The 20,491-nt window shown below is 36.9% G+C and overlaps 1 protein-coding gene across 1 annotated transcript in view; it reads left to right on the top strand.

Moving 5' to 3' along the window:
- Positions 1-20,491, top strand: part of LOC150109767 (bestrophin homolog 17-like) — a 226,406-nt gene that overhangs the window by 104,185 nt on the left and 101,730 nt on the right. The window contains exon 6 of the mRNA XM_090409019.1: positions 17,860-17,940. Within this exon, the coding sequence (XP_090265145.1) occupies positions 17,860-17,940 (81 nt within the window). The remainder of the gene's footprint in view (positions 1-17,859; positions 17,941-20,491) is intronic.

Genomic DNA, 20,491 nt, shown 5'->3' on the forward strand with positions numbered 1-20,491 from the left:
TAATATATATATATATATATAACCGCACAGATACCAGTACAAGGAAATGTAAACACGCTGCCAAACGTATTCGCATTTCTCGAGAACAGCCAACCTAACACAACGAGAAAAGAACAAATCGTCAACCCCCCCCCCCAAAAAAATAAAGAAAATAAAGAACACTCAAAAACATGAAACAACCAATACGAGAAACGTTGGTCCTAAGAAATAATGTCCTGCGGGATGCTCAAAAGCCAACCTGACCATTAATACAGTACTTAAAAAAAAAAAAAAAGATTCATGTTAACAATCACAGTGCAGGTCAAAATTAGGAGAAAATCACGAATTTCTTTCTTTCTTTTTTATTTATGCTAAAAAGCTAGTGGAAAAAAGAAATATGAGATAAAAACACGTTTAATTTTAACTAAAATAATCATTATCAAATCGGATTATGGTAATAATATTTTTTTATTACTATTCAGTTAAATGTTATCATAAATAAAGCGTCACGACTTGTTCTAAAATTGAAATTTTAACTAAAACATCATGAAATGGTATTTTAACTCACTGACGATGCATAATGATCCTAGCATTCAATGTGTAATACTCTGAGACCAGAGGTTACAGGGATTTGGTACGTGTAGTGGGAAAATGTGATGTGTTTCATTTGCTGCCTTAAGCATATTGGCTTCCCTGACTTTATATGGCCACATTAACTTTCGATGACCATAGGCCACAAGTGTTTGTTTTTTGTAGGTGTGCACGTTTCTCGTATTGACTGGCGATGTGTTTCGTTTCCTTTTTGTGTACGTTTTTGTTTCTGGAGTGGTCATTCATTCGCTTCATTGACTCGAGTTAGCTTTCTAGGACTGCAGGACAGATTGTTTTGTTTGTAGGTGCGAGCTTCTGATATTGACTTTTGTGTGATGTGTTTATTTTTGTGTATACAGCATTGGCTTCTCTGACTTTAAATGGTTAAGTTAGCTTTCAAGGCCGCACGTCCGAGGCGTTTGCTTGTTTACTGGTATTGGCTTTTCTGTAAGGTGAATAATTTTTGGTTTCTCTCGTAATCTCAGTTTATTGGTCTTTAGAAAACAGTTTTCTGATCTTGATAAAGACCCTTCAGGTAATATAACATTTATTTGCTGTAAGAGAATTTGATGAAAATTATAAAGTATTGCAAGTTAATGATCGGGGTTTGAAGTACAAGTTGTTAATTAAGGATTAGTAACGGATTTTTTCTTTGGTTTCTTTGTTTGTAAAACATCCACTATTTTTTCCCTGAAGTATCCATTAATTATTTCACTGTTGATAAGTTGCGGCCCGTACAATCACTGCGACACTGCAGCACTCCCAAGGAAAAAATGAAAAAATTAAATTTTGTTTGTTTATAAATAATAACAATGCTTACAACATTATATAAATGCAGTACAACATGCTAAAGGTTAAAGCTTATGTTTTGACATTGATTGAATAGTTAATAATTGGAATTGTTCCATTAACTCTTTAGATTACAAACAAATGCACTGCGATCTAACGCCGATATTCGTTTGCGCTTGTCATTGCACGTTACGTCATTCCCAACTGTAACTGCTCAAACGGCAGTGTATCTTTAGTATGCTTCCGCGCGTTATTTCTGTGAGATATGAAACGTTTATTATTGGTGCGTGCGCGTGGTGAACTATTTTTTGTAAATTTTATTTTATTTTGTTAAATTAACATATAATTATTTATTTATTATAGATACAAGACTGAATTATGACGATTGTCACTGTTGAAAATATGAAAAGAAATATATTTTTTCATTTGTTTCGTGTAACGATAATTGCGATCTAACGCCGATATTCGTTTGCGCTTGTACGTTACGTCATACGATACACTGCCGTTTGTGCAGTGTATCGTATGTTACATATGTTACATATATATGCTTCATTTACATTATTATTATTATTATTATTATTATTATTCCTGATACCTCCAAGGAGTCCGAAGACTCATCGCGGGAGGACATCTTCAACTGTCTCTACACCTTACCTCTACTACGAATCAACGCCATCTACCGCCCACCTCCAACACCACCACAACTACTAATTTTTGTCTGTAAATTGCGTGTGTTCTGAAGGGCCGATTTGTATGTATGCGGGATGAAAAACCCGAGTTTCCGGGAGAAAAAACCCTGCTACCTCCGTATGAGATCGGCTAACTCACCATCGATTGAAATCGACCAGATAAAGATTCCTCCCGTCGCGACGAGAATCGAACTTAGGCCTATTCCAATCGAAGGGCGCAATGTACCGTCGTTCTTCCAATTGCGCTACGGAGGCGCTCATTATTATTTACATTAACATTACATTAACATTTCTGGCTAGATGGGTGAAGCAAAATTGCTTTTCATATTCCCCTTTGTCTTGTAATGGAAGAATTTTGGAACTTTGTTTGTGAGCTATATGCTCGCCCATTGAGGGCAGTGAGGTTAGTTGCGTTCAGCTGAACTTAAAATAGATTTTGGTCTTTTATATTTGTTGATTTCTTCTTCATTATATTCCGAGACTTCCTTGATTAACGGGTTTGGATGGTTACTTGTCTTGGTAAAGAACTTCTCAGCTAGATTTATGAGAAAGGAAGAGATATAAGGGATATTAACTTCTCTATGGATCTCTGTGTTTCTTATGAACCAGGGGACATCCAGAATCATCCTCAGGCACTTATTCTGTAATCTCTGAAGTTTTAGAATGTTTGAATTTACGGTGTGGCTCCAAGCTGGGGATGCGTAAGTGATAACCGGTCGAATTACCATCTTGTAAATTGTTAATTTCGTTTGCATGTCCAGTTTACTTTGTCTGTTGATCATAGGGTAGAGCTGTGCTAAGACGTTGGATGTCTTTGAGGTAATGTAACTAATATGTTTGTTGAATAGGAGTTTACTATCAAGAATCACTCCAAGATATTTAACTTCAGTCTGCCATGGAAACTTTACTCCCAATAAATAAATATCCTCCATGGTATGGATTTTCTTTCTAGAAAACGGTATGGCTGAGCTTTTCTGGGGGTTAACTTGGATCCTCCAGTCTGCCATCCACTTTTCTAAAGTGTGTATGCTATTTTGTAGTCTTTTAGTTGCCAGTTTTGGGCTCAGTGATCTTGCCATCAGTGTAGTATCATCTGCATATAATGCAGTGAATGTTGTTCTTGGGTTCAGAGGGATATCTGCTACATAGATTGAAAACAGTAGAGGTGCCAAAAGAGATCCTTGAGGTACGCCTGCCGAGATCCTGCGTCTGGTCGAAACTGTTTCGCCTACCCTGACCTGCATGTATCTGTCTTTCAGGTAAGAATGTATTACCTTTATTAGCCTGACTGGAAAATTAAATTTTATCAGTTTGTAGAGAAGACCTTGATGCCATACTTTATCAAACGCCTTCTCTGCGTCGATGAAGATGGCAGCTGTATTGAGTTTCCAGTTGAAACCTTTAGTAATGATTTCTACCACCCGGTACGCTTGTTGGGCTGTACTATGGGCCCTACGGAAGCCGAACTGTTCGTTAGGCAAAATTCCTAACTTATCTGTTTCTGCTTGGAATCTTGAGAGGATCACTTTCTCTGTTACCTTTCCGAGGCTGGATAATAGGCTTATGGGTCTGTAGCTTTCAGGAAGGTGAACATTTTTTCCTGGCTTCTTCAGTGCTATGATTGTGGCTGTTTTCCATGTAGTAGGGAAAAGCTGGAATCTAAAGATGGCATTTGTAATGTTGACGAGATGGACTATGGCCTTTCTTGGGAGTAGTTTTACTATTCTGTTAGTTATGCCGTCCGGTCCTGGAGCTTTTTTATTGTTTAGATGGGAAATGATATTTATCATTTCTGTTGGATTTGTAGGAGTGATTTCTTCTGAGTTGACAGTGTTCTGTGTTAAGGTTCACCTAACATGACGATGAATCTTGTACATAAGGTTGATATTTAAATTAGTATACGATGGGTTGCACTGAGATTCTAGGTTATCTACAAGTGCTTCGGATTTCTCTTCATCTTTGTGAACTGTCTCTTTCTTGGTTTGGATAGGGGGTATGGGTTGCTTTTTGGTGCGGATTGCTCTTAAGAATTTCCATACAGAATGATCTTCAGTATTGATGTTAGCCAATTTGGTTTCCCACTGATAGTTTCTGTGTTTTTGAAGAGCTTCTCGGACCTGCCTGTTTAGATTGTTCAATACTTTATTATCTTGTTTGGCTCTGGTATTGTGGTATCTCTTCCTGGCTTTATTTTTTGCTCTGATCAGGTCCATGATTTCTTCAGGGATACGGTTAGTTGGGTGGAAGACAGTGGATTGTCTGACTGATTCAATTGCTTTCTGAATTTGTATGGTTAAGTTATTTATTGCTGTGTCAATCTCTTCCTTTTTACTGATCTTGGGTACCGGACCAATATGATCGGGAAGAACCTTGGCTAATTTGTCCCATGGTATGAATCTGTGCAGAGGGGAGAATTGATCTGATGAACTGAGATTAAGCACTATGGGACTGTGGTCAGAAGATAATTCGTTGACTGATTCCAATTTGAATTGGTATCTTAAATTTTTAAAGATGACAATGTCCAGCACATCCGAGCCATCCGAAGGGCTGAAATGGGTGGGCTCATTAGGGCCGGCCACTACAACAGAGTTGAGCATTGCATAGTTGAAAAGTGTGTGGCCTTTGGTGTTAGTAGATGAGCTGTACCAAGAAGTGTGTTTTGAGTTGAAATCTCCTGCTATTATTATGGAGTCATTTGGCCCAAGTATGGAGTCCAGATCTGTTGTCAGCAGAGGAATGCTTGGAGGGTTATATGCAGCATAGATCTTAAGACTCCCGGCATTGAAGGTATGTATCTCCACACCGGTCACCTCCAGGTTTACTGTTTTGGGCTTGTCTATTGTGTTATGATTCAAATAACTCTTTATATATATGGCTGTGCCTCCACCTATTGTGCCAATTCTGTCGTTTCTGTACATAATGTATCCACGGATTTTTGGGTTATTAGCTGGTCTTAGGTGTGTTTCACCAATTAAGATGATATCAGCACTGAGACGAGTTGAAAATTCTTGTAGTTCCAAAATCTTGTTCATCAATCCATTTGCATTCCATGCTATTATCTTAAGAGCTTTTGGTTTGAATTTATTGTTCCTGACATATGGCTGTTATAATGTTTTGAGTGCTTTGCAGGAATCTCTTTCTCGAAGATGTTGAGGGGCATGTCTTGCTGAATTCTTGCAGCATAGTGGCAAGTGAGGCTGTTAAAACGGATGTTATGTTGGAGCTTTCTAGCTCGAGAGATGTAAGAGGCTTACTTCTTGCAGCTTCAGCATATGTTTTGGTCATGGTTGTTCCTTCTTGTGAGGTAGAAGGCAAGGTGTTTCGGACTGGAAGACGATTTGTTTGGTTGCTTAAAACGTTACGTGGCAGAGCAAGATTGAATTTTGTCGGTCCTCGGTTTTTTGGATTGGAAAGGCTTCCCTTGTAGTTGGCGGGGTGAGATCCTCTGCAGTTTACACAGCATGCTGGAGTTGTGCATGGTTTGGTGCAAGATATGGTCTGGTGTCCCTCGCCGCACTTCGAGCACCTGTAGGCTGCCTTACATATTTTTTGGGCATGTCCAAATCTTTGGCATCTATGACACTGACCTGCAGATGTTCTTTTCCTTAGAGTCTCAGATGAAATTTTGAGACTGCATACTACAATCAGTTCATAGATCTGCTTTTGTGTGTTGTTTATTTCCACCAGCACCAAAGGTTGGTCTTTTATCTGATCTGAGCATTCTACTCACTTTAACTGGGGACAGGCCCTGTCTGGAGAGATCAGTGGACACATCTTCAGGAGTGATACCTTCAGCTATCCCACGTAGAACAACTTTCAGGTTCTTTTCGCTAGGTAAAGTGAAGATGTGGTATGGGATGCTAGCTTTGTCCATAAATCTGGTCATCTGTCTGCAATCCGAGACAGTAGAGGGCTGTATTTTAACTCCCTCATCTGTGATTTTAGCCCATGAGAATGAGATGTTTTCTTCTCTTAGGGCTGATGAGATAGGGATCCATTTTTCTTTATCCCTTAATATGACTGGTGGTATCTTTTATTTAGGACCATTGAGTGCTTCTATCCCTGTTGTTTTGGGTTCTTCCACATTGGTGGAGATTTTCCTTTTCTTTTTCACCAACTGGAACTCAGTATCAGTTACCAAGGTATGATAACTGCTGTCTTCGGATGTAGCATCTTCCATACTTGGGGAGTGTGCTAAATCTGATTGCGTCTGAGTTATGGGCTCATCACTCATGTCAACCATATTATCCTCTGTGACTGCTGTGTGTGTGTGTGGGGGGGGGGAATGTGTCAAAGAGCTTGACTTTTCCTGGCCAATTATCACTCAGCAGCTTTCCCAGTCTGAGGAATTCAAAGTAAACTTCCTCGAATATGGCCTCATTCAGAAGTTTTGCCATGACAATATTTGGAAATGTGTTAAGTCACGGATGGAGAAAGAGTAGAGATTGCTCAGGTGTTCCGAGCAGGTAAAGATAACCCTGTGGACTTTTGAGGGTCCACTAGCAAATCCCGTAGACACACTAAGGTGTCTACCAGCAATAAGATGTCGCGATATAAAATACAACAATGGCGATACTAGCGACAGTAGGCCTAGCGTATCTCCCTTGTGAATTCAATTGACTTACCTGGATAAACTAGTATGAAAATAAAGTGCCTGTTTATGGCAGCAAGTAATTAACTGATATTACTAATGAATAAGCATAAATCTCTAAAAACATATCATTCGAATTCACAATTCACCATCAATAATGCTGAGCTCTTCGAACAAATCAGAAATTGCAGTCCATTAACCATGTAAATATAAGTAGCCTGAATGTCAATAATCTCTATGACAAAAGTATAATAATAATAATAATAATTAAACGAACACATTCAGCGCTGTATGCTGAACCTCTGTAGAGAACTAAAAAGATAACAATAATGTACTAATTGTATATAAATCATTATTGTATTGGTTAATATAATCTACTTTCGTTTAGGAGTGCTCCTTTTTTTTCGAGTAAAGAGCCAATGTCATTGGCTCTTTACTCGAATCCAGGGACGAATCATTCATAGGCGCTGCAGAACTGAAGCACCCCCAATTTTTCTCGCTACATAAATATATTTATTAATTTATTTATATTTGCTTGTAATATTTAATTTTATCATCAACAATCCTATACAATTATCTTATTTTGTATAAAAAATAATAAAAATCTATCTTGTAGCACTTAGGAGGGCGAAGGACACTAGCAGCATTGTGTTTTCAATTTTCAATTTTCTAAGTGCTACAAGATGGATTTTTATTATTTTTTATACATATGCTTTTGAGTGATTATTTTTTTAAATGAATTTTATAAAAGGCAATTTAAGAAATAGAATGAATGAATAGAATGCGCGTATCAATATGGCACTGTGGTAAACACAGTGCCATATTGATACGCGCTCAAGCATATGGACGTCATAGTGCCATTGACGATTGACGTTACTGACAGGATGGGTGAAGCACAAGTGCTTTTCATATTCCCCTTTATCTGTAATGAGAGTTATTTGGGAATGGGAGATTTGTGAGCAATTAAGCTCGCCCTCTGAGGGCAGTAGTGTTAGCTATGATCAGTTGAGAGAAGAATAGCCTTCGGTCTTTTGTGTTTGTAGTAATCAGTCTCATTGTAATTGACAGCTTGCACGATTAGTGGGTTTGAATGTGAACTTGACTTCATGAAGAATTTTTCTGTAAGATCACGAAGAAGAGAGGAGATGTATGGAGTGCCGGTTTCTCGGTGAATTTGTGAATTTCTGGTGAACCACGGTGCATCCAGGATCATCCTAAGGCATTTGTTTTGGATTCTCTGTAATTTTGAAATGTTTGATCTTGAAGTGTGACTCCATGCTGGTGAGGCGTAGGTAATGACTGGACGTATTACCATCTGGTAAAGAAGCAATTTATTATGTAGGTTCAATTTGCTCTTGCGGTTGATCAATGGGTAGAGCTGAGCTATGACTTTAGAAGATTTGGAACAAACGAGATTGATGTGTTTGTTGAAAAGGAGTTTCTTATCCATCAATACCCCAAGATATTTGGTCTCTGAATGCCATGGGATCTTTTGACCAGAGAGCAGGATGTCTTCTTTGTTGCAGATCTTTCTTTTTGAAAACATCATGGCTGAGCTTTTGAGGGGGTTTACTTGAATTCTCCAGTTGGTGAACCAGTTTGCTAGCTCATTGATACTTCCTTGGAGTCTAGTGATTGCTAGGTGAGGGCTGAGCGATCTGGCTAGAATAGCGGTGTCGTCGGCATAAAGAGCTGTAGTAGTTTTTGGGTTGAGAGGAACATCTGCCATGTAAGTTGTGAAAAGTATTGGGGCCAGAAGAGAACCTTGAGGTACTCCCGCCAGGATTTTGCGCCTTGAAGAAACAATTCCGTTGAGTTTTACTTGCATGTATCTTTCATTGATATATGAATATATGAGTTTCACTAGTTTAATTGGGATATTGTTCTCAATTAGTTTGAAGATAAGGCCTTGATGCCAGACCTTATCAAAGGCCTTGGCAACATCCAAAAATACAGCAGCAGTATGAAGGTGCCAGTTAAAGCCATGAGTGATATGTTCTGTTAGTCGGTGAATTTGTTGCACCGTGTTGTGAGCTTTGCGAAACCCAAATTGTTCATTTGGGATTATTTTCTGTTGGTCCACTGCTGATTGTAGTCTTGATAGGATGACCTTTTCTGTTACTTTGCCAAGACAGGAAAGAAGACTGATGGGCCTGTAGCTTTGGGGAAGTTGTGGGTTATTACCAGGTGTTTTCAGAGGTATAATGTCCGCGACTTTCCAATCAGAGGGAAAGTATTGGAATCTTAAGATGGAATTGGTAATATTAACTAGATGAATTATGGCTTTCCGTGGGAGTAGCTTTATTATTCTATTGGTAATGCCGTCAGGGCCGGGGGCCTTTTTATTCTTCAGATGAGAAATGATATTTATTATTTCTGTTGGAGATGTGGGGGTGATGGTTTCTGAATCATCCTTAAGCTGACTTAACGCATTTCTAACTTTACGATGGACTTTGTAAATAAGATTGATATTTAAGTTTGCATGAGATGGGCTGCATTGATTTTCCAGATTGTCAATTAGGGCTTCTGCTTTTTCTTCATCTGTGTGTGCAACTCCAAGATTGGTCTTTAAAGGGGGAAGTGGTTGTCTTTTGGTACGAAGAGATTTTACAAACTTCCACATGGAGTTATCTTCTGGGTTGATTTCTTTGTTTGGTTTCCCATTTGGAGTTTCTGTGGACCTGGAGGGCTTCTCGAACCTGTCTGTTCAAAGTGTTTAAGGTTGCTTTGTCCTGCGGGGCTCTGGTGTTGTGATATCGCTTTCTGGCCTTGGTTTTGGCTCTAATCAGGTCCATTATCTCTTCTGGGATCTTAGAAGCGTGGAAGACAGTGGTTTGAGTGACTGATGCTATTGCTATGTTGATTTGCCTAGTTAAGTTGTTTACAGCTTGATCTATTTCTTCTTTTTTACGAATGACAGGGGGAGGACCGATGTGGATTGGAAGAACCTTAGAGAGCTTGTCCCATGGTATGAAAGAATGATGGGGAGAGAGTTGGTCTTGAAGTCCTAATCTGAGTAGGATGGGATTATGATCTGAGTTAAGCTCTTCTACTGTCTCCAGCTGGTATTGATATTTGATGTTTCTGAGGATAACTATGTCTAATACATCAGAACTTCCTGATGGGCTGTAGTGGGTGGGCTCAGTGGGTCCAGCTACTATTGATGAGTTGAGTAATGTGTAGTTGTATAAGGTACGGCCTTTGGTGTTGATTGACGAACTGAACCAAGCCGTATGTTTAGAGTTGTCTCCAGCTATGATTATGGAATCTGTGGAGCCGAGGATGGAGTCTAAATCTGCTGTCAATAGTGGAGTACTGGGAGGATTGTACGCTGCGTAGATTTTGAGTTTGCCAGCGTTATTTGTGTGCACCTCCACACCCGTCACCTCAAGGTTTAGAGTTTGGGGGTTGGTCAGCGAGTTGTGGCTTAAATAATTTTTGATAAAGATAGCTGTTCCACCTCCACTAGAGTTAAGTCTGTCTGTCCTGTATAAAATATAACCTCTTAGTTTTGGATTGTTTGATGGTCTGAGATGGGATTCACTGATCAAGATTATGTCTGGATTGTATCTTTTTGCAAATTCTTGCAGCTCGAGAATTTTGTTTGTTAAGCCATTGGCATTCCATGCTGTTATCATGAGAGAATTTGGTTTAAATTTTTTGAACATTATAGAGAGCAGTTAATATGGATTGGGTTTCTAGGTAGAATCTTTTTCTGGAGGATGGTGAGGTGTTTGCTTTGCTGAATTCATGTAGCATTGTTGCAAGTGACGAGGTTAAAGCTGAGGTGAGATTAGAGTTTGTTCGCTCTTGTGAGTCATAGTGCAGTGGTGGCGAACCTTTTTATGCCCGCGTACCAAAAGTTTACAAATCGAGTTGCTGATGTGCCGGCGCGTGCCAAAAATTTACAAATCAAGTTGCTGATGTACTCGGCACATCAGCAACTAATTAATACAACACTAATTAATTAATTAACATTGATTAATACAAAATTAATTGCAGGATTTTATTGAGACAAGTTTAAAAATTAATATAGAATTTCATAATAATGAACATAATTTGACATACACATTGTCGTATACAAATCAATATTAACCTATTATCATTTTATTAATTTATCAATATATCAATTTATTAATGAGATTTTTGCTGTTGTACATTAGATGCCAAATGCTGTATATCAGATTCATATTTTGTCACTTTTAGTAATACACACGCGGAACCAGATTCATCAGTCATTCTATTTCTTAAATTGCCTTTTATAAAATTCATTTAAAAAAATAATGACTCAAAAGCATATGTATAAAAAATAATAAAAATCCATCTTGTAGCACTTAGAAAATTGATAATATATGAAAGAAGAGAAAATAGATAATATAGCCATTGATAGTTTTTTTAAACAACAAAAGGTTTCAGGAATGGCATTCCAAGTTCTCAATAATTCCTCTTCTGCATTCTTTTTTAATTGCCCCCAATAATCGATCATTTTCCATTATTTTCAAGCAAGTCATTTTTCAAATCGACGAACTTTTGTTTCCATATAGAACTAGATTGAAAATCGATTAGTTGCATTTCTATATCTTCCAAATTCAGCCACTCGAAAATCTCCAAATTGAGTTTATCTGTTGATGTTGTGTCCGGATGCAAAATAAATTTTGATGTCTCTGCAAATTGCTTGAACTGCGTAAATCTTGAATAAAATTCGTTGATTATCAACTGAATAACTGCAGAAAACTCTTTTGTCAGTTTAACTTGATCTGTTTTTTCATGGGATTCTAGATCTGCAAAGACTTTTTTTGTATTTGGAAAATATCGGAGGGTATTGGAAATGACGTCACGATTAAAAATTGGTAATTTAGCTTCGAATGCTTTGATTAAATCAAACATGGCAATAATTGTCTTGTTAACACTTTGCAGTTTAACATTTTTCATTTAAATGTAAACACAAATCAGTAAAAAACATTAATTTCGAAAGCCATTCGACGTTCATTAATTGATTGTATTTTTCAATGATTTTCTCATTATGTAAAAAAAGTCTGACTTCATCTAAACACTCAACAAATCTTTGAAGAACTTTCCCCCGACTTAACCATCGGACGTTGTTGTACATAAGTAAACCATTGTACACCGAGTTTACCTCACTTAATAATTCTATAAATTTTCGTTTATTTAAAGCGCGTGCCGATATAAAATTGACCAATTTTGTTACAATGCTCATAATATCTTCCGGTGGCTTGAAACTAGCCTTTGCGCATAAAACCTGCTGATGTATAATACAATGAAAACCCAGAACTGAATGTCCAATATATTTGGTAAATAAATTGACGAACCGATTTTCCTCTCCAGTCATACTGCGAGCACCATCAGTAGTTACGGATACAATTTTGGAGGGATCTATATCTCTTTCAGCAAGTGCATTTACAACTGTTGCAAATATCTATTCCTTTTGTTGTTGTTGCTAATGATGTTAAACTTACAATTCTTCTTTGATGATTCGTTATTCCCAACAGAATAACAAATAAAAATTGCTAAACGAGCTGATCGAGTTATGTCAGTACTCTCATCAAGACAAAGAGAAATTAAACCAGAAGATTTTATATCTGTTTTTTGCTGATGAGTTATATTTTTAGCCATTTCTATGATTCTATCTTTCACCGTGTTTCTAACCAAAGGCATATCTTTTATTCTTAGAATAATTTTTTCCTTGTTTTCAAAATCTTCAAAGAGAACTGGTGCGCATTTTAACCATGCTTCTTTTATATATTCCCATCACTAAAAGGTTTCCCGTGTTTAGCAATTACATTTGAGGCAAAAAAAAAAAAAAAAAAAACTAGCAGCAGTTATATTTGAACGACTGCCGATAAATTTCATTAAGGTTGTTGACTGGATATTCCTATTTTTAATTGCCCGAGCAATAAATTCTTTCCGTTCGTCCTTGCTTTTCTCAAGGAGCGATTTATGGTGTATCTCATAATGCCGTTTTACTGACGACGTTCTGCACACAACTGTCCCGGAACATAAAACGCATATTGCTTTATTGTCTTTATTAATCATGTCATACTCTTCAGTCCACCAGCTTTGGAACTCTCTGCTGCTTGACTGTGATAATTTTCGTTTTTTTTATTTTCGCCAGCCATGTTCGGTAGAACTGTAACAAAATAATTCACAACTTAAATCAAATGCATTTTTTATAGTTTCAAAAATATCAACATTTTATTATATGCCTAAATTAAATTATCTTTATAATTCCCATTTACAATTGCAAAAACAAAACAGTGCACATACGCAACAATAATGCACTTGCCGCTGCTTATTTCTGCGTACTAGCGAATGCATAATGAACGCACTTGCGATTAGAAAAGGGAAAAGTCAGGAAATCCTAAGGATCAGTCGTTCTCAATTCTTTTTCTATAGACTGTATTTTTATTTATTCTTACTGTATTAGAGGGCTCAGTCCCAACAAACTTACTCATAAATACTGTTCCCCTTTTTTTAAAGTTCATATATTAAACTAACAAGTATTAATATTATATAAATTAAGTGGATATTAAATCCAACATTATTTCAGAGCCGACTACAGTAACTATAGAATTTTCGTGGGAAATTTGGCAAGTGTATTCCCGTAAGATCTCTGGTCAAATTTCGCAAGGAACGTCTATAGTTTCTGTAGTCGGCTTTGAAATAATGTTGGATTTAATATCCACTTAATTTATATAATTTTGTATCGCCGATGTGAAGCCTTTTGGCTATTTATTTTAGTAAATAAGTATTAATAATTAATTATGGCATAATCATAAAGAGTATTAATACACTTAATGTATATGGTGTAGCATGCCGACAAATATAAAAGTACACATTTATAGTTATCAATCACAGAACTAATGCTACAATATTGTAGTTTCCTCAGGCTAACATCATCTGGTAAGTTTCATTGACATATCCCATTCTGATCACCAAAATTTATATTATTCAGTATTAAAATTGATTATTGCATTATTAAATTGATTTTAATGATGTTGGTTTGAAAAAAAAAAAACGGTAGTGAGAAAAATATTTGTGCATTGTAACTCACCATAGAAGTCAGCGGAGCAGGGGAAGCAGCAGAAGGATGTCGACTTGGCGGCGAACGCTTAGCGTCGAATATAACTTGCCCTCGCGCATAACTGGCACCCCTGATTTCACTTTACGAAAAAAGACATTAAAAGGTTTTGCATATATACCTCCCACACAAAAAACAACACGCCCTCCCCAACAGCCATTATATTCTGTAGATGCAACAAAAAAAAAAAAGTTGTATTGTATCTCTGAATAAGGTACAAAGTCTGTGTAATATATTTCTCAACAAATAGTGCAATTAGAGACAGCTGGAATAAAAACGGCGTCTAACTAATGAATCACATGTACCCCTCTCACAGAAACTACGCTGTATAGGTAAGCAAAACCATATGTTGCACCGGAAACACAGTAACTAACTAAAACTATTGTCCAATTTTTCAATTCCATGAAATAAGTGTTTGTTTGATTGCATTTGAAATTCTCAATGTCATTATGACAGATCACAGAGGCTAACTTCAAATAAAATTCTACCACGAATTGAAACATTCCATATAATGCTTGTGTGAGTTCCCCTTCCAGCTCAAACGCAAACAAGGCAATAAAAACCAATCATGAGTTGAAACTTTGTGTGAGTTGAGCCTGCCGATAAACGACACCCCGTCGAGAATGTCTTAAAACTAAGAAATATATAATGAATGTTGTTATGACAGTTGCAGATGTTATGGAATTCGGTTGAAGAGAATTAGCATTTCAACTCAAAAATCGTCGGTTCCATTTGTCTTTGGATCATGTGATCTTTTGTTAATACTGCACCAATCAAATTCATGTCTTCATAGCTGCTCTCTCATGTAAAACAAAATTTAATTTGTACGTATTGTAACAATTTAAAAAAAAGGCTGAATAATTTATAAGCGTATAAAAGGATAGCACATGTAAATCGTTGACGTGCCTTAACGCTCCGTGGTTTGTCTGAAATGCTCTCTTACACCGTGATGCCGATATTCCAGATATTCCCACGTTCCTCCATAACAGTGCTGCTGCTTATTTTGCCAAAGCAGCTGTTCATCCAAATCAACTCATTCGAGAGTCTTCTAACTATGACGAACACGACAGGTGGAAACATAAGCGCCCGAAAACAGCTCTGCTTATCGGTTCAGGTGCCTCCATACAGCCCTAAATAGGGTGAGCCAAGTGCTCGCTAATCTTTAATGCAAGACTATTTCATAGAGACAAAGGGATTGGAGTCCTTGGGACTGATATCCATCATGCCACATCAGTTATTGACGTGCCAGCAAAATTCTCGGGCGTGCCACCTCTGGCACGCGTGCTATAGGTTCGCCACCACTGTCATAATGAGATGCGAGCTATTAGCTTAATGCTGCACTGTCCGTCGCGCAATTCCACTGTTGTTTGTATGCAGTTTGTTCCAGTAGTAGTGTGTTCATAGTGCTTATCATGTTTACTCCGTCTCTTTAAATATTTGGACATTACAATTAAAGACATAACATTTGTTATAGTTTTTATTTTCGAACATTATTGGGGTTATAATAACGAATTTTATTTTTAAGTAATTTTGAATTATACCAAACTGTATAATTTTATCGATAATAAACAATATTTTTTCATGTTTAATTTTTTTTTTCTAAAGACTGTATTTTTATATTATTCACCATAATTTTTACAGCGTGTATGTACACGCTGTAAAAATTATGCGTATTATGTAAAAATTATGTATGTTCTTACAGCGTGTATGTACATTTCGAAAGTTGCAGCATCCCCACGATTTCAAGCCACGAGTCGCCCCTGCTTGAATCTTAGGGCATTACTGAAGTGTTATAAAACTAACTAGGGGGTTCCTCCCCCTGACGCCTACTGCGCCTAATCCCCCGTGTTCCGACCTGGTAGGACGGTTCTACTTGAATTCCGATGACTCGAATTTTGAAGACTCCACACTCAGGGTAGCCTCTGAGTTTCAAATAACTTGACAAAAACGTTACACAAAAACGTTACAGTCTACATCCGCTTTAAGCCGACATTCCATCCGTTTCCAATTTTAGCTTATCATTTTATAGTATAGAGTAGATATATGAAGAATAATATACGAGCAAAGTTGGACATACCTTTTTCGGACGTTGTTTTTGGTCTCCTTATCCCGGCTATCATTAAGCTGTTGAAGGAAGGAGGTTTGGCGAAAGTGGGGGGGGGGGGAGTAATGTGCGGGTTTTTTCAAATAATTCCCCGCACACTACTTTCCCCCCCACTTTCGCCAAACCCCCTTCCTTCAACAGCCAGCAGACGAATGCGTTTGTTATATGTATGTGTATATATATATATATATATATATATATATATATATATATAACAAACGATCTCTATTTAAGTTTTGTAAATCTTGAAAATGCATGTAGCAAAGTGCCTAGAAAAAAAGCTATTCAAAATGCTAATATCATGTGGGTGTGCATGGGACATTATATCAAGCAATACATTGTCTATATTTGAGTTGTAGCTCACCAATTAGAATAGAAGAATGTACAGGAAGATGGTTTAATGTAAAATCAGGTCCAACACAAGTGTATATTATCTCGCCTGTTTTTCATCATCTGCATTCATCATATGCTACATAAACTGATATGAAAAGCAGAGGCATTAATCTCAGCAGATGATGCTATTGCCTTTAATAAATCCAGTACAAGTCTACAGGATTCTTTGACTGGACTGAATACTGTATTATGAACATTTAGTAAATGAGCATTGTACGAGGGTGGTCTGAAAAGTTCTCTGCCTTGAACATAGATGGCAACACTATCGGCAAAATTTTTTTTTTCTAAGTTGGTACATCTGTCATAGGCATCCATTTGAAATTTCAAGTCATTCTATCAAGTAGTTTGTTTTATACAGCTGGCTGAAGCAAAAGTGTTGTCTGTATCTCTTGAAATGGATAAAATTGGGTATCATGCAGTTATAAAATTCTTTGTAAAAGAAGGTTTAATGCCAAAAGAAATTCATTCAAAGTTCATAAAAGTTTATGTGCACTCTTTTAATTCGTTTTCCACAATTAAGAAATGGGCTGCCGAGTTTAAACATGATCCATGTGAAGGAAGTCCAAAAAGTGTAACAACACCAGAAATCATTGATATCAAGTGCACGATATGGTATTGGATGATCGGAGAGTCAAAGTGCATGAAATTGCTGAGACTATAGGCATTTCAAAAGAATGTGTAGGATATATTTTCCATGAACTATTGCAAATGAAAAAACTTTGGGCAAGATGGGTGGCACGCTTGCTCACTGCAGATCAAGAATGCACTCGCATGAAAATCTCTGAACAGTGCTCAGAGCATTTTAACAAGAATAAAACTGATTTTGTGCATCGATTTATTACTACGAATGAGACTTAGATTCGCCATTACACACAAGAATCCAAACAGCAGTCAAAACAGTGGACAGAAGCCAGTTGTTAAGTGCCAAAGAAGACAAAGTCAGTTCCATCAGCAGGAAAAGTCATGGCATCGGTGTTTTGGGATGCTAAAAGCCTTTTGTTTATTAATTATCTTGAAAAGGGTAAAATAATTACTGGGGAATATTATTCTGATGTTTTAACCAGACTAGATTAAAAAAATTCATGATAAAAGACCTGGTTTGCAGAAGAAAAAAAATCATCTTTCATCAGGACAATGCACCTGCCCACAAAGCTGTTTTGCCAATGGGAAAATTAAGGGATCTGCACTATGAATTGTTGGAACATCAACCTTTTCCTCAGATTTGACTCCCTTTGACTTCTCTCTCTTCCCAAAACTAAAACTCTTCCTCGCTGGTCAGCGTTTTTCTTCGAATCAAGAGGTGTTGCAGCTATAGAGGGGTATTTTGCAGATCTTACTGAGAACCACTACAGGGATGGGATAATAGCGCCGGAGCATTGATGGAATAAATGCATTAGTCTTAAGGGAGATTATGTTGAAAAATAAAAATTTTGAAATTATAAATTCATTTTTTCATTGTTTGGCCAAGAACTTTTCAGACCACCATCATAAGCCTTCACTTCAGTGATAATTTTTTTTTTAATCTTATGTTGTAAATTATGTTTATTGTATCTCGTAACACAGTCATCAGCCATTGAACAGTACATATGTAAAAAATGTATCTTATCACTTTGTTACATTCCAGGTAGCAGAGCAGCTCATTAATCCCTTTGGTGATGATGATGAAGACTTTGAATTAAACTGGATCATTGATCGTCATATGAAAGTAAGTATTTCTAGAATATGGTAATATTTTAGAGATGGAAGATTGAAACAGATACTTTACAAATGAAATTGAAATGACTTTCCATACTGTGACAGTTCAGTCTAACCAGACCTGTTCAATTTATTATTATTATTCTGACTCACAACTCATTGTGGGAGGCCCAATGTAGACAATCTTGCATAGTCTCCATCAGGGCAGTCGCCACATTAGATTGCGCCCTGAGGCAAACAAATAAATATTGCCCTTGATGGATTATAAGACAAAGATTAAAAGAAATTAAAAGATTAAAAGAAAATCTCCAATCTATTTTGTTTTTATTACAAGAGAAACATTAATGCAAAATGATTACATAATAATATTAATTAAATGTTTGCTCTATGGGGATATCACACAATAAAATTGTTTATAAACTCTTAATATATATTTATATATATATTATTAATAGTAACCCAGGTTCCCAAACTTATTTCCCTTGTCTCAAGTACATCCCCATGTTCTTTCCCTCTCCCCCCCCCCTTTTCAACAAGAACTTGGATTCAGAAGGCATCTTTAAACCAAAATCAAGGTATGTACATAATTTTTCCACATTTTTTATTCTGCCATAATTGCCTTCTATACTCGCCCATAATGCCCTATAATATATATATACCCCTTTTGAGTTATGTTAGCCAATGTATTAAATATAAGGGACACTCCTAAACAAAAACAGGCTAAAATAGCCGTTAATTATATTAATCTTCTAAATTTAAATTATAAGCTATGTTTGCCTCTATCGATATAGTTGCTGGACTAACCAATCTTTCTTTGGTCATTGGGAAATAATTTTTAATTATTTACCAATGTTCTTAAATAATTTTTAATTAGTTTTAGCTTGGAAAAACTTCTTTCTGTACTTGCTACGCAAACAGGAATTGTTAGCGTAGCAATGGTGCCTACCGCAATGTGGCTGAACGAGCGCCCTTATTAAGCCGTGCTGTGAGGCAGGCTGCCTCTATGCTACACCCTGTCGACTACTGGTCTCCATCATACCACTCCTCACTCTTTAACCAATCATGATTGCACCATCCTATCAGAAAATGAATCCCTAGTTCAACTGCCCTCCACGCAAAGAAACCACTCCTCATCCTGTTTCTCATAACTGCCTTTTTTTTTTTTTTTAAGTAAAACAAGGAGAAGCAGAAACAACAAGAGGCTGCCCCTTGTTTTACTAAAAAAAAAAAAAAAAAAGAAAAACTCCCTAATGCCAACCTGGCAACTACCTCTCAGCACTTTAAATGTCTCTCTCATATTAGTTCTCCATTTTCTATCTATCAGAACATGCTCTCAGTCTATCTCATAGCTAATATTCCACAGTCGTGATATCATTTTTGTTATCTGGTATCTACTATCCCCCCTTGGTAAACAAATCTGATCACAATAATACAGATATGGCCTGAACAGAACTTTACACCATGGAATCACAACTCTTCCATCTTTGCTGGTCAGTATTGCAGCAGTTTTCTGGACTACTTTCACCACCTTTGTAGTATGTCCCCTAGACTTCAAGTTTCTATTGCTCATCATCTCAAGATCCCTTGCCTTTAGTACAGTTCTTGCAACAGTGAATGCAGCTTCCCATTGATGTATGATAAACTGCAAGACTTTTAGTTAAATTAAACTGATGCTCCAATTTATTTGCCCATCTGCCCAGTCTATTCAAACCCTCTTGAAGGACTACTACATATACCATATGAAACCACCCTATTGAAAGGCTGTAGAAACAGCAAGAGATTACTTGAACTGAGAACAGAAAAAAAGCAAGAGGTCTGAAGCAAAAAAAAAAGAAAAAAGAAAGAAAGAAAAATGTAAGAATAAATGAGAGAAAGAACATAAGCAGATAATTTTTATGGTGATTCTATGATAAGGGGGATACTTCACAAAAGTGCTAAAAAAATCTTGTTTGCCTGATGAAAAATCAATAATATTCATATAATGCTGTCAGAATGCAGAAATGGAAGATGAACAAATTGATTGTTTTGACTGGAACCAATGACCTGAGAAGTGAGAAGTATTGTATGAGGGAGGATGTGAAAGAGTTATTGGAAGAAGCAAAATAGAAGAACAAGAAGATGAAATTTGCGAGTCTGATGCCACACTATGATAGAGGTAAAATGAGAAGGAGGGCAATGATAACTAATTACTGTATTTGCCAGTGTATAAGACGCACCCCTTTTTTGTACACATTTTTTAGATCCTCTTCCTGATTATGCCAAGTTCTTATCATTTTCTCAGTTGGGGGTGGCCTGAAATGTCTCTCTGCAATCCTGTTTCCATGTTCTTTAGCATATGCAATCACATGTAGCAATTTTTCTGCTGTTAAATTTTCTCTAAAATTTAACGGCAGAAATTTATTATCATTCACAACAACCGCAACAGTAATTGGAAAGTTTAAACAAACAGGAACACAGCTGTGATCATCAATGACTGAGCATTTGCATCCACTGAACTCTACATAACTGGAATGATCTCATACACTGCAAAAAAGCAAGAAAGAAATCGCATAACTCGGAAC

Source organism: Typopeltis vanoorti, chromosome 1, assembly GCF_054136105.1.
Source record: "Typopeltis vanoorti isolate ZY-2024b chromosome 1, IOZ_Tvanoo_1.0, whole genome shotgun sequence".
Taxonomy (NCBI): domain Eukaryota; kingdom Metazoa; phylum Arthropoda; class Arachnida; order Uropygi; family Thelyphonidae; genus Typopeltis; species Typopeltis vanoorti.